General features: G+C 27.3%; 1 protein-coding gene across 1 annotated transcript; it reads right to left on the bottom strand.

Annotated features, from left to right (window-relative positions):
* Positions 1–11787: 11787 nt before the first annotated feature.
* On the bottom strand, positions 11788–15649 carry LOC112604054 (putative odorant-binding protein A10). Its single transcript, XM_025352919.1, has 2 exons — positions 15148–15649; positions 11788–12377 (listed from the first exon to the last, which is right to left on the bottom strand). The coding sequence occupies exons 1-2, from the start codon at positions 15449–15451 to the stop codon at positions 12196–12198; spliced, it is 486 nt and encodes a 161-aa protein (XP_025208704.1). The 5' UTR covers positions 15452–15649; the 3' UTR covers positions 11788–12195.

Below are 15649 nucleotides of genomic sequence, written 5' to 3'. Positions count from 1 at the left end.
CCGGCTTTATATAGCGGCGCTTTGTACGTGCCTGCGAGGTCCGACGCGACGGCGTCAGCGGTGGAGGTATACGTATACCGCGGTTACCGTGTCGGGTATATAGACGGACGGACGAAAGCGGTGTCTGTTTTCTCCTGCACGCCTGTGCTCTAGTATAGGTTGGCCAGGTAGGTAGATACGAATAATAATAATAATAATAATAATAATAAATTGTGGTTTATCGTATTACAAGTGAATAATATTATACCTATATAGTATATTTTATATATATATATACGTTTATTATTGCAGCTTAGACCAAAGTCAAGGTCGCCGAGTTTTAAGCATCTATCGCGACAACTACCGGAACGCGATTTCGGTATTATATTAACAATATAATATTGTATTTTATACCTACAAGATATTTTATAAGATAACACACGAATTATCTGAAAAAATATACGTATGCTCTGCACGTTCGCGTAACGAAATATATTATGGAGTATGATAATATTGTAACATGAGTCCAGACTCCAGAGTCGTTATTATTATAAATTAAATATGATATATAATAGTGTAATACCCATGTTGATGCGTTTATATTATTTAATCGACATTAAATTATGTCCCGAAGATACGTATAGATATCAATACACGTAAGTTATTTAATACAGTTTAAACATATTTTTATCACATTTATGTGAACAATTATTACTACAACAACATGTTAAGTTAACAAAAAAACTAATTCTATACACAAAATGTGTAAGGTACCTACTTATGAATAACTAATAATTAAATATTTGGTAAACATTACAATATTTGCAGTATAACAATTATCTAATGGTATATTTTGCATTTTTGCAATAATTGAAATTTAAAATGTTAATATTTAGTTGAATACAAGTATAAGTTCTTGTTATTGAAGGATTCGTTTCCCCAAAAGTGGTGTTGCTTTTATATTTTGTCAAATTTTGTCAAATTCTGTACATTATAATTGTATGTCTTGAAGTGTACCTACGAGTACAACGATCAATAATATTATGCATGAACTGATAAAGTAGTAAACGAATTTTTTCGTTTATAAATTTAATGAAATTCTCGAGCTTTAAGAGTAGACGTTAAGTATAGTACATTACACACTTTAAATATTTTTGCAGCCGCACGTGCAGTCCATCCCCAACACAATATCGTCGAAATTGTTTCGGTCGTCCGCACACGCCAATTTCGAGTATTTATTTATTTTAGAAATCGCATCGTTCGCCACGCACAGTAGGTATACATCATGGGTAGGTACGCGCGCAAATAACTATTATGAATATAATATGGTTACGCAACAGGTACGTTTATAAAATATAAATCGTACACCTTACAACTATTAATCGCGAGGCGAGCGACAGTGCGACGAATAATAATAATGATTACATTAATTCGATAATAATACCAACGCGCATAATATGGTTATAATAAATAATGTGTAATATATACGCACGATTTCTGTCTCGGGTCCCAATTATTTGATGTGGGTAAATTATTATGAGACCCACACGCGCGTAACGCAGTAGCAACATAATAGGCAATTCGTTTTCGATATATCACGCGTCATTCGCACACTGCAATAATGATATATTATTTATATTATTGTAACAGTTATGTGACTGTGTAGTTTGTATATAATATTATTTTAAAATATTATGTTATATATCGTAATATATTATATTTATGACTAGCAAAATACAGTCAACAACGAACGCGTTTCTATCGAATAATAATAACGATTTTACTATTATTATTATTACATCTGTCGCCTTGACTATATATTATTATAATATATTACGGCACGCACGTGTTCGTGATTCTTAGCGCAAATTTATCAGTGATTTTCGTAATACCTTGTTATCTGTATCAAACGACCGTCAGACGAATTTTGTTTATACAACAATATTGTTATAATCGATGATGGATCGCCTACAGCTTTAGGTGTAAAATGTAAATGCGTGATTCTCGGATCTCCAAACGATTTTCGAGGTTTATAAGGACACTCTTGACGCGGAAATACCTTTTACTCTTAAATCTTGTGTGATGTTGTATGATGTTGTCTTTATTTCGGGAATTTGATTGAAATCGCCCCACAACTCGCGAGTTGTCATCATCTTGAGACGTCGACATTATAATATTATATATACGCAATGCATTTTATAAACATAATGATTTAAAATACTCGTAATAGTATTTATTTTATTTTTTTCTATCAATAGTGCTGGCATTAAGCTTTGGCTATCTAAGCCGTTCTAAGATAATTGTTTACATATATTTAGTACAATAATAATATAATATCACAAACAATAGTAATTAGATGATACGAATGCACAATGTTAAGGCCCGACATCAACATATTTGCTGAAACTTAAATACGATACCTATACTAATAATTATTGTATTGATGGGTTTTAGTAGTTTGTTTGTTGATCGCCGGAGAATTGATGAAGGAATTTGAGGATGTTATTTTGATTTGTGGCAGTCACTGCTTTTCGGTATTCAACGGACATGTATATTTTTATGATTTATTATGCTCCGCTGGCTGCGCATTGGGTTGGGTCATCTTTGGACATGAGGTAACCTTGTGTGTCGCAGTGTCATTTATGTCTTATATCAGACGCGTTAGAATGTGATAATAGCATCTTCTTTATTATTTAAATATATTTACTATTAATAATAATTATTATATTAATATTATCGTTATACACATACCACTAACTTTGTCATATAACCACAATGATAATGATAACATTATGTGTTTTATCTGCTGTTAGGATTATGATTTAAACATTCATTAAATAATGTACTTACAGTTATACTTCTTGATGCTTATAGAGATTACGTTGTTTAAACACCGACGAGGTAACATCTATCAGTATGTATGTTTATTGTTTAATAAATACATATTATTGTATATTGTTTTGTTTAAAATATATCATTTTTTTTTTTAATCTTACACTAACCTACTTGTTGTAGCAACAATAGTTTACTAATACCTATATAGGTATATTAAAATAAAAACTAATAGAAATCTACGGAATTATATCCATTATAAATAAATTAATTGTTCCGAAAAAATCAATTATGACTTAGTAATAAGTAATAACTAACAATATTATTTTATATATCATAATTGACCAATCATTAAAATTAGTATGATAGTATCATACATTTTATCGTTAATTACAAAAGAGAAATCTAATTATGCGATTTAATATGTATATATTTTTTTTTCTCTTTTAGAATTAAACGAAATTTATTTGTATTATTAAATTACGAATTTAAACAGCTTAAACGATACTACTAAGTACCTATACAATATAGACTAGATATTATAACATTTTCAATCATTTTAACATGATATGATTTAAACTAAAATATATTGCATTCATCTACAGTAGAATTTTAAGTAAAATATGTTATTATGGAGAAAAATGTACGATTGCCGTTCATTTATTTTGTACTTATGTAATTAAACATAATATGATGTTAAATTGCTAAATTATTTACATATATTTAAATAAATAACGATTGTAATGTATACTTAATATAAAATCGAATCATTGTTTTTTATTTAAACTTGATAAGACTTTATTTCTATCACAGGTAAATTTTTTACTTTTTCTTCCCAACATATTAATATTAATATTTATGCCTTAATTATATAATGGTATATTATTATATTAATGTGTTTTACTAGCTATAATTTTTTAGTTACCTTTTATTTTTAAATTAATTTCTAGATTTTCATGGACAAACAAGTCTTGTTCCTGATAACGAATATCATTATCTTAATACCATTTTTAGCTATATTTGCTGATATTTCAATAAAAGAATAAAAAAAAATACTTTTTTTACAAGGTTAGCGTTTTATGATATATATTTATTTAATTTATCATTTTTAAATGTAACGTCTCCATAAAATATACCAGAGTATTTTAAATTTTAGATAAATTTAAAAATATGTTGCAATTAACAATTGATCCAATTTATGTTTATCCAAAGTTTCAACTTGTTACTAATATAATAAAATAATTTTTATACACCAAAATATCCTTATCAAATAAAGAGAGAGAGAGAGAAAAATCATTTATAAACAAACAATACACTGCTAATAATTCGTTTGATACAATGATACATTAAGTAATTATTGGAAAAAAAATTTTAAAAAATCTTAACAGTTTAAAGCATTTTATTGTAATGTTTTATATCAGTTTAGGAAATAATGTATTTATAGTTTACTCTCTCATACGATTTCTGTAAAAGTAAATTTGGAATTTAAATCTGTAATCTTTCGAGAATGTTGTCCAGATATGGATTCACATTTCTTAATTTTGAATAATAAAAACAAAAATGTTAAAAAACAAAAACAAGAATAACACGCATTTAAAATATTCAATAATATAATGTATAATATATACATATATAGGTATTTATATAACACACATCGTGTACGGTAAAACAGCGATTGACCTTCGGGTTTTTAATATCGTCTGAAAATATATTATGTTTGGTTCACAGCGTTGACACGCTTTACACACACTTCCGAGGTCTTCTACTCTTTAACACATCCGATTCCAATGCATATAATATTATGCATGTAATAAACAAATAAATATGCATTGAGTATACGCATATACTTGTGTATCTATTAAAGAAGTTCTGGTAATTTAACCAGGAAACGAGGAAGTAGTAGGTTTATAAGATGTTCTACCTTAGGGATTATTTTTTTTCCCATACTAACGTTAATATATTATAAGAAATGCGATTGTTTAAATAGCAATTGTTTAAATTTAAGTTTTTAGAATATTTGTACAATAAATTGTTAACTTACAATATGCATACGTTTATATAATTATACAACTTACAAGGTGATTCAGCTCACAAGCTCGCCCTCTCATTTTTTTTTTTTTTTGAAAATGATGATACATCTAAATTTCAATTTTGATGAATAACTTCACTGCGGTAATTATACCATATTCAAGCAGAAATGTTCTGCTTAAAAGCTTTAATTTTACTGTATGTACATCACAAGAAAATTGCAGTCTTTAATCATCAATCCGTACTCGTGTAAAAAAAAAAATTGATCGTATACACATTATCATACATATTGTTATTTAAAAATTCTTAACTTCCCAAACTTTTTATTTTTTTCAAGTTACACAAAATCGCAAATTTTGCAAATAATAATTTAGAATTAATTTATTGTATTACATGTGAAACATTCATTAATCATTCTGTTGTTTTACAGTATAAGACGTATCAATCGTACTTCGTTATTCAGTGAATCACTGCAGGACTCAGAGTCGTATCTAGAAGGGAGAGGTCAAAGAGGTCCACCCTGAAATTTCTTAAATAATTTACAATAGTTTAAAACAGCGTTTCTTAAACTGTGTTCCGCAAAATCCCCAGGGTTTCACAAAGCTTAAGTGTTTTTTTTTTTAATTTCCAAGAAAATTACTTAAAAATATTTAACTAAAGTTTAATAGCGCTATTTGGGAAAAAAATATCTGTACAACTTTCATAAAATAAAGCTCAAAATTAAGAATATTTGAAATAATATAAATCAATTTCATTTATCTCATTAAAATTGAAATTTAGTAATTTAAGTATTATTATATATAATAATTATTATTTTTGTTTTAGCATATTTTTTAAATACCTTTAACCCATTATTATCACATGAATTAATTATAATCCTAAAAAAAGGTGGGGGTTCTACGATAAAATTGGACATCAAAAAAGGTTCCATGCATAAAAATGTTTAAAAAATGCTGGTCTAAAATAACAATTTATTTTTAATACCAACATAAAATAAATATTTTCAGTCATAAATAGCTAAAAATCCAATTTATCGAATTAACTGTTGACTGTTATGTATCATAATTCATAATATATGAAAATATTATCAACCGTAAAATAATAGATTAGTATAGACTATAGATTGACAACGACCACTATCGATGTTAGTCACCGCCTTAACGGTCGGTGACAATTAAGTTTATTTTATTATATATTTATATTATAGTTATTTATCTCAATATTAGTAATAGGTACGGTAAAAAAGATATAAAATCAATGTAAAATTTTTTAAATGTCATTGCTGATAGTAAAATACATAATATAGATATGTGAGAATTTCAAGTCCCTATGGTTAATGATTTTAAATTACAATAAAATAACTTAAACTGTTATTTATCTAATAAAAACTGTAAAACCAATATATTCATTGTGCTCCGTTTAGATTTAATACTATAAAATATAGATATTAATGATAAATCTTGCATATACATGTATGTTGATTTATTATTTGAAAATTTTATTTTTATTTTTATGAAAAATTTTACACAAGATAAATATTATTGAGTAGACAACATATGACGTGTAATAAAATATATGCGATAAATATTTTGTTGTGAACGAAAAATCAACTGTTAAAGACTGAATACCATGATGGTTTACATGTAATTTACATATGGTAAAATGAAAATTGTTGAGATGAACGCCTACCATTGAACATGTTTTAATTACCATAGTGAAATTAAAAATGGACTGTAAAGGAATAAATTTATATTATTATTATTATTTTCACCATTAAAATGGTTTTACAAAAATATAAAATAGATAAATTATTTAATCTAGTATCTACTTATTAGTTTTTTATAAATGATAATATTGTAATATTATATTAGTATACAAATAACTGATTATCTACTACAACGTTCATAATAGCATTAAGTCTCTGTATATTTAAGCCTATTCCATGGACTAATCATAAGAATTTTAAAATATAGTCTTAAAAAACAAGTATATTTAAAAATTCCAAAAAAACAAGTTATGAATAACTAGCATGGTTGATGGATAATTCAATGGCTTGTTTACTACATTCTTGGGTAGGTAATAAAAACTCTTATACTATACTACCTATTCTTAAGACGATCGAAATTGAAAACACTTTTATAGCGTATAATTTCACAGGAGTAATTTTTTTTAAGAGCGAGTTAACGATATTAAATAATATATAACGATTTTTTTCAGATCGAACTCATTTAATCGGGAATCCAATAGTATTTATATAATCATGCTGTGACAATAGACCACATAAACTATTGTATCGAGTTGATTGTGTGCATAATAATATAATAATACGTAACGTACATAGATATATTGTATTTTCGGAGTAGAAATCAAAATCAAATCGATTTAAAACATCAAACCGTATAACCGTAAAAGACGTATTTTTCTTCCGATGAAATCCAATACTGCGGCGGTTCCGGAATTAAAATATTACATTATTTTATTTTCGTTAAATGGACTGTCGTGAAAATGCCTGATACTGCGCATTTATTGTTATCGAATGGAAAACCGACACTCCGTAAAATATCTATTTATATAATAATCCGCGATCTAAATAACAAAAATATCAATATTATATAATACTGCCGCATGATAATTTAGTTATTAAATTTCCCACAACGAATTATCATATTATTACCAACCTATTTATTATAATAATATATGATTATATATTATTTAAAATCGAAAACGGGATCGGGAGTTTTGTACATTGAATGCCCATTATTAGTTCACCTAAGAATTAAACAGGTACATAATATAATTTAAACACATAATTATCGTTAGTTTTGAGATCTTTTCCGAGAAGAAGCTCACTTGATTAATAAAATACGATTTTAATTAATATACAACATGATATAGAATTCGAAACGCATTATGAACCTGATTTCATTACTCTAGTGACATCAAAATTAAAATGAACTTATTCACGATTTGATATCAGCCAATTCGAAAACATTTACCTACTGTTGTCTGTTGCAATATGATAATATTAAAAGAAAAACGCCTATCTCTAGATTAACGTCTTTAATATGTTTATACACTATTGTGATTCAGGATTTTTAATATTTTTAGAATGACGCCTACGGCCTAGGTTTATGGCTGTACATATCCAAAGCGGAAATATTATTTTAAAGTTAAGGTCTACGGCCAAATCGTAAAATAAATTTAAGATTATTGAAACAGCATTTTTGACAATTTACGTTTCCTAATCAGCCGGAGTTCCTTAGACGTGTAACGATCTGAAAACGTAAACAAGTGTAACCATAGAGTAAGTCGTTTAATCTTATACCATTATTATTAATAATAAGTATAATGAAGTATTATTATTAAGACTACTAACCTGTGCGGGTGTGTGAATTAATGACTGTGCACAGTACACTGTATTTTCTTCTATAGTTATTAAGTTGTATTAAACGTTTGCACGCTTTCATCTCTTTTGACCATGAGCAAACGTATATTTTTATTTCCTATTGCATACAGAATACTCACTATTCTTATAATCGATTGTATTTATTTATATTTAGAATTCTAACTAGTACGAGGAAACTATTCGTCGATACAACACAATAATGAGTAGTTATTATTATTAATATTAATTATGTTGTTAGATGTTGTGTAAAATCCTATTGATATTTTTAAACTTTCAAATGGAAACCGACACCGCAATGCGATTGAAAAGCAATCAAATAGCTTGTTTTTCTATTTGCTCGGTTATTTTGATCGAATTTTTAAATTAATGATCTCAATTATTCTCAACAACTTTACGACAGCTGTACAAAATCAAATTTTAAAATCGCACCGATATTCATGAAAACTTTTTCAAATAGTGGGATGGGTTGGTTAAATTGTTGACTGTAATTTATTTTGATACATACGTAATTGTAAGTGCAAGGTGGAGTATTATTATTTTATTTTGTTTTCAATCTTTTTTTTTTTTTTTTTTAAACAAAGTAATAGCGTATTATTCCTGTTTTCATTTTATAAAATTTGTAATTTTAATTTCAAATAAATAATAAACAAGTTCAAGGTTAATCATATTACACAGTATGGTTTTAAATCTTATGAAAATATCATAAACATAATATTTTTAAATCGTTATTATTAAACATTTTTATTCTATAAAGCTTAAAATTAATGACCAAATTTATACGCATTTAAAATTTTAAAGTATGCACTTAAAAAGCACAAAATATTAAAAATAAATTTTAATTACAGTTATTTATTTTTTGTAAAATTATATAATCAAAACATTTATGATGAAAAAAAAAACTATAATATTATAATATACAACATATTATATTATGAATGTGATAAAAAAATAAACAATTTAAATGTTATTGAAAAAAACAATAAGCAATAATATGTTCTTTATTAATCTGAGTTAAATTATCACGACAGTTTATAAGAATGTGTTTGAATGCAGAAAAACTTCGTTTTACATCAACTCTTGTTATAGGTGCATATTATTTAAAAGTTAAAACTCGATTACATTTCCGGGAAAAAATTGTAAGACATTTTATACTAAATTCTGTGTATGAGGATTTATATGTTCAAAATACAACACTGTTAAGTTAAAAAACATAAAATCGTCAAAAATTTGTAAAATCGTGTTAAGGTTACCTGCATAATTATTTATGCCTATAGTATGTGTTGGAGCTGCAGTATAGGTATAATAAATATTGTTTGCAAAAGGACAACAATATTCCAAAATGTAGATACCAACTTGTATCTGATTTTTTTCTTTCGTTCGAATACAAATATCATGTTGTTTAGTCTTTCAAACGATCAAGCTATTTTAAATAAAGAATATTTAACATTTACATTAAATTGTACATCATAGAAATTTATAGAGAACGAATCAAATGTCAACTTATTCAGTTAGGTGTCATGTATATTAGAATATGATATTAATATTATTGCAGCTCATTTAAATAGCAAATATAATTTTGAACGAATCACATAAATTTCAAACAGTATTGATATTATATTACGATCACACAAAAAAAAAACGCGTACCTACTAATTGTAATGAATTCTGTGCACGTGTTAGTATAATATAAATATAATTTTGAACGAATCACATAAATTTCAAACAGTATTGATATTATATTACGACCACACAAAAAAAAAACGCGTACCTACTAATTGTAATGAATTCTGTGCACGTGTTAGTATAATCTTATTTATTCTTATTTTATACTTTTTTATGATTTATACTATTCATTAATTGTAAAGAATCTAGATCTAGTATTATTTAATATTATTTGCATTAGTGCAAATAGTAGAGCGCTTGTGCTAAATCTTTTAACTGATGTATTACATATTTAAAGCATTTGTTTAGGAGTTTTGTATTAACAGAAAAGCACGGAAGGAGATTAGTGTGTCTTGAGCTTCAGCTCTCCCTCCCCCCAAATAAAAACTAAAAATACCAATTGTTTAAACCAAATTTGGCTGGAAAAAATTAATGAATATAAAATACAACGTGAAATCGGTCTACTTAGCTTTGTGAATTAATTCGATCGGGATGAGTAATCCACCTGTTACTTGCTTGAATATGTATCAAAGTATGTTTTAAATATGTTTTAAACTACTATTTTAATATTTTTGATATAACTCAGAAATATCGCTGAACTTTCGTCAAAATTTGTCAAGTAGTTTTTGAGTTCACAATTATAAATTACAAACGTACAAAAATTGCCTTTTATTGTCTATTTGAATAACAAACAACGAATCAAATATTATTTTCTTTATTTAAAAAAAAAAGATCCTATAGCAACATATTTATTAGTAACTATTCTAAACCGTTTTTTTCCTTTTACCAATGAAACCATTTATGCATAATATCAATAAAAAAAAAATGTTCAATTTTTATTTGCTTAAACACAATTCATACGTGAGCGGTGAATCACCCTATACCAACCTATAGAATTTTAAAAAATAAATTTTAATTACCATCCGATACTTGAGGAATCTATTCATACAACTTCGATTTAATAAACTTATACTAATATTGAACCTTAGTCGTGTAATCGTATACGATCATACGAAGTATAATTTAACTTTTAATACATAAAATATAATATATTATATTATTTGATATTTTTATTTTCAGATAAACCACCTATACTAAAGTTTAGTCGTTTATATACATTTTAGCCAGATGGTAGGTACTTTAAGCTATTAATTGTAATAATATACAAACCAATAAAACGCACAATCATTCACATATTTTTCTTCGTTTTAACATGCAAGATATATCATAAATATCTAACATTTTAAATTTTAATGTTTCAGGTATTTTGCTCGCAATTACACTCAACAGGTATGATTCTAGGATAAGGTAGTTGGTTAAAAACACCTTATCAAAAACCATTCGTCAATTACACTTTTTATCAACGACAAAAATAAAAATGTATGAAATCATATACTTTTGAGTAAGGTTTCTATTTATTACATTTAAGTTAAATTAAACGTTAAAAAAATATTTTTTAAAATTAATATTATAGGTTACAATAACATTTGTATGAAAATAAATATTTATTCATTTATTGAAGTGATTAATTTAAAATAGAAAAATCAGTTAGGTCTTGAAATACATATCTGATTATAAAACCCAATCTCGTCGACAGTCCACTATATATGTTTTATACCTATATAATAAATTAATATCGGGAGAGGTCTTAAATTATTATTCATTGGATATAAACACTTAACGGGGAATTTTGAAAAACCTAAAATATGTAAAAATATATTATTGAACCACAACTCTATTTTTGATTGACTGTGGATTTGTCTAATAAATTGATTTATGAGTATTTTTTTGATGAATAGTTGCTTTTTATAAACTGCTAAATTTATATACTCCTTATATACGGTTCGATGATATGAGAAAATAAATTTCACGACACAAAATTAAATCATAAACAATCGATTGTATTTGAGTAAATATATGCGTATATTAATATTATAGACTATAGTTAATTATCATAATATATAGGTATATAATATTACAGATGTTTATCTATATTATAAAGTATAAAAGTATATTAAATTAAATGTATTCCTGATTAATAACCATGGCCAATCAGAGAAGAGTGGGAGGATTAAAGAAAAACTACAAGAGTAGACTTTCCGATTCGTTGGGAAAAAATCGATAGTAGTTATTATAATATGATATCATTGTTGGTAGTATCGTGGCAGACGTTGGTGTTGGAGGATGTAGTAAATAATGGTAATAAGGTAAACGCGGTACACTATTACATATGTCATATATCATAACTTAATGTTTTACAGTGATATAATAAAGCTGCCGAGCGTGAACTATTGGTTCATGAAAGCTAGGATATCGTTTCTCTTGCCATCCGTATCGTAAATCTGCATGATTTTCTCGAAATCCGCTTGCCTGTTCGTGTAAATGTGTCTCAGCACCATTCGGGCCATGTCTTTTTGCTTTGGCGTGCACTTTCCACACACAGTGCGTATGATTTCGGGCAACAAGTAGGCTGTAAATCAAAAACAACGGTCGTATAAATATATGCATGTGGATTTAAATTCGCAAATTGAAATTCTGCGCAGTTCGGCAACTAACCGGACACCGAACAGCGTACATACATACTATTATTATGTGTGAAGTATGGAAATATTGCAGAGACTACAAGTCTAGTAATTCATTTTTGTTTATAACATAAATGTGGCCTGTGGGAGAGCAATAGAACGAATCGAGGAAGTAATAGGTTAATTTAGAAGGAATAAAGGGACTAAAATGTCCGTAATATATACTACGCTTAAAGATTAGGTTAGACAACAGATACTTTTTTTTCATATAAACGTAACCATAGAGAAGTTTTTAGAGGTTTTTAGCACCCCCCAAAATATAGGTCTATTTGTGACTATAATATACTATAACGTAAAAATGTGTGTGTGTGTGTTTACGACGGAAAAATAGCAAAACACAAGTCTATGACCTTGACGGAATAACTGCATTCGATCGGTAATTGTTTACAAACTTTTTTGTTATTGTTTTTGTAATATTCCCATAATAATATTATAATAATTATTATTATTATTGGGTATGTGTATTATCTTTAGACGTACGCAGCTGCAGTTAAAAATTGATATCCTCGTTCGATGATCAATGACGAAACATAACAATAATAATTGATTGAATGCTTAAATTTTATAATATTTTATCATAATAAATTGGCTCAAAAAAATTTATCTCGGCTAGTACTACAATATTAATCACAAACTCACAAGTCACAACCAACATCATATTACCTACCTACAACAATGCGTGTAAGTATAGAAGTTTCATCCTTTTTCTTCATAGTAATTATAACTAATTGGTACGTCTATAATACATAGTTAATAATATATTTTCGTGTATTAACTCACATTGAATAATCGCGTTTGACCTTTTCTTCAATATCGACAACTATTTAAAGGTCGATACATGTTTGTTCACAAGTTTACAAAAAAAAAAAAAAAAAAATTGACCACTTACGTTTTAAAAATTAGGAACAATAAATAAAACAGAATTACATCAAATTATGCTATGAATAATTCTTTAAATATTATTATCTCTATATAGTAAACATCAGTGCGTCATAAGTACAACTGTATACAGTCATTCACGTAAGAATGTGAGATATTAAACTTTGTTAAAATATTTTAATTTCATATTATTACTCGTATTTATTATCGAAATTGAAAAACGATTTAACTTTATCAAGACATATACATTTTTTTTAGTATTAACACCAATAAATCTCTATTAAAATGGTTAGAAATCGATAAATTAATATACGTAGACACAAACCACAACTGCAGTTACGCTAATTATAAAATTGCTATAAAAGTTAAGACCTATTATAATTTTAAACGATGCATGATTGATCATTTTATTCAAAATGTTTATTTTCATTGAATCTGTGAATTAAGTATTTCTAATAGCATCCATTTATTATATTTTTAAAATTTATTATATTTTCCTTGATTTTGAACATATCATCTACATATATTTTCGTTTAATTTTTATTGGTTTGTCATTTGACGATAAAATAATCTTTTATTTTAAACGAGAACGTGTCTACTAGAATTTTTGTCTGCATATTTATACACTTTATTCGCATTTAGTTTATTCCTATCGATTGACAAAAACTATTTGAGCCAGTGCATCTCCTTCCATAAACGTACGTGTTCCACGTTTATCTATAAGTTGAATGCCTTGTGGTGTAGAAATACGATTGAAATCGGCGTAGTCAGTAAAATTTAGAAGGGAAAGATATTCGATCACAACCACCATTCATTGGTCAACTAGTAGACTAAACTTTAATAAAATAGAATATATTATAGTATATTTTTGTCAAAAATTCAAGATGGATTTATGGTAACGCTGCATATTAATTAATTAATTTTATAATAAATAAATATTATAGTTTTATATAATAGTAAATTATAGTGTAATATCTTTGTAAATAAAATATCTGCAATTTCAAAAACTTTTAAAATTTTTGAAAATAAAATATTCATTTTATTTTTTATGCTTTAAAGTCATTGAAAAATCGAAATTTTTGAAAAAGTGATCTTTAAGTATGTATAAATATTCCAAAAATCAAAATTTCAATAAATTTATTATTAAATAATAAGTAGATGAGCATGATTTTTCAACTACTATTACACACTATTGGCAATCGAACAATTAAAAATGTAATGACTTATAAGCAAATGTTTTATTATGCAAAGAATAAATTATAAAGATCAGATCCCTAGTGTACGTACGTATATTACGGTAGTCGCTATTTCTTATACGAGTTAGATACTCGGTTTCGTGTACCTACATCTAAAAACCACAAAATACCTAGAATTAGGTAGGTACCTACATATTTTTCTTGTTTTATTACTTCATCGTTGTGTTTTGCCAACATTATCAATAATAACGATCATATTAATCATCAACACCTATCTGAGTTGGGTTATATTAAGCAATAATTATTGTATTCGTGTTAGTTATCTGCGATTACTATTAAAAATTATTTTTGACGATTCGACATTTTCATATGACGTATTATACAATAATAATATTGGTCATAAATAATATTGATGAATCAATATAATATTACGATTATATTTATGATATTTGTTTTTTCGTGTGCAAACAATTTTATAGTTGCACATTTTATAAATAGCATATTTTAAAGATTTTTAGTGCAAAGAGTCCCAATTCCTACTCGTTGTACACTGTCGCACGACCACCCTCGTTTCATATCGTACCTTTGACTAATTTGCCGTCCGGCGTGCAAGGTGCCTCGTTGACGAAACATTTGACGTAGCCCGAAACCAACTTGTTGTTTCGCAGCAATTGGCCGACGTTTATGTGATCGTACGTGGACACGTAGTAGCCCGACGGCGCGGTGAACATCGACGCCTGATGCGGCTGCTGTTGATGAGATACAATTCCGCTGTCGGCGCAGCGGACATTTGCGGGCTGATGAACGAGCACGGTCGCAGCTATCGTGACGGCCAGCAGCGAAAAGATTTCTCGGCGGCTCCGCGGACTGTTCAGGTTATTTGCCATCGTCGTGTCTCGGAAATGGAAACAAAAATCGCGTAAATTTTAATTTTATGTCAATGCGACGTACGACCGGCGGCAAGAAGACGTTGTATACTTTGCTGGCGGTTTCTGCGACTCGATTGCCGTCGTCCGCCCGTTTGTATTTATAATATACACGCCATACGTATACTCGCGGGGACGCGTGTGAAAATGCGATCGATT

This window comes from Melanaphis sacchari, unplaced genomic scaffold (genome assembly GCF_002803265.2).
Source record: "Melanaphis sacchari strain LSU unplaced genomic scaffold, SCAv2.0 Contig118_pilon_pilon, whole genome shotgun sequence".
NCBI classification, from domain to species: Eukaryota; Metazoa; Arthropoda; class Insecta; order Hemiptera; family Aphididae; genus Melanaphis; species Melanaphis sacchari.
The sequence above is the reverse complement of the archived record's forward strand: the minus strand, read 5'-3'. Positions and strand labels throughout refer to the sequence as shown.

Bases quoted from the DNA above. Each gene is read 5' to 3' on its own strand.
- LOC112604054 (XM_025352919.1), bottom strand. From the start codon at position 15,451: ATGGCAAATAACCTGAACAGTCCGCGGAGCCGCCGAGAAATCTTTTCG. The intron at 12,378-15,147 runs GTACGATATGAA...TTTGATTTACAG, and splicing joins GGACGGCAAATTAGTCAAAG to CCTACTTGTTGCCCGAAATC.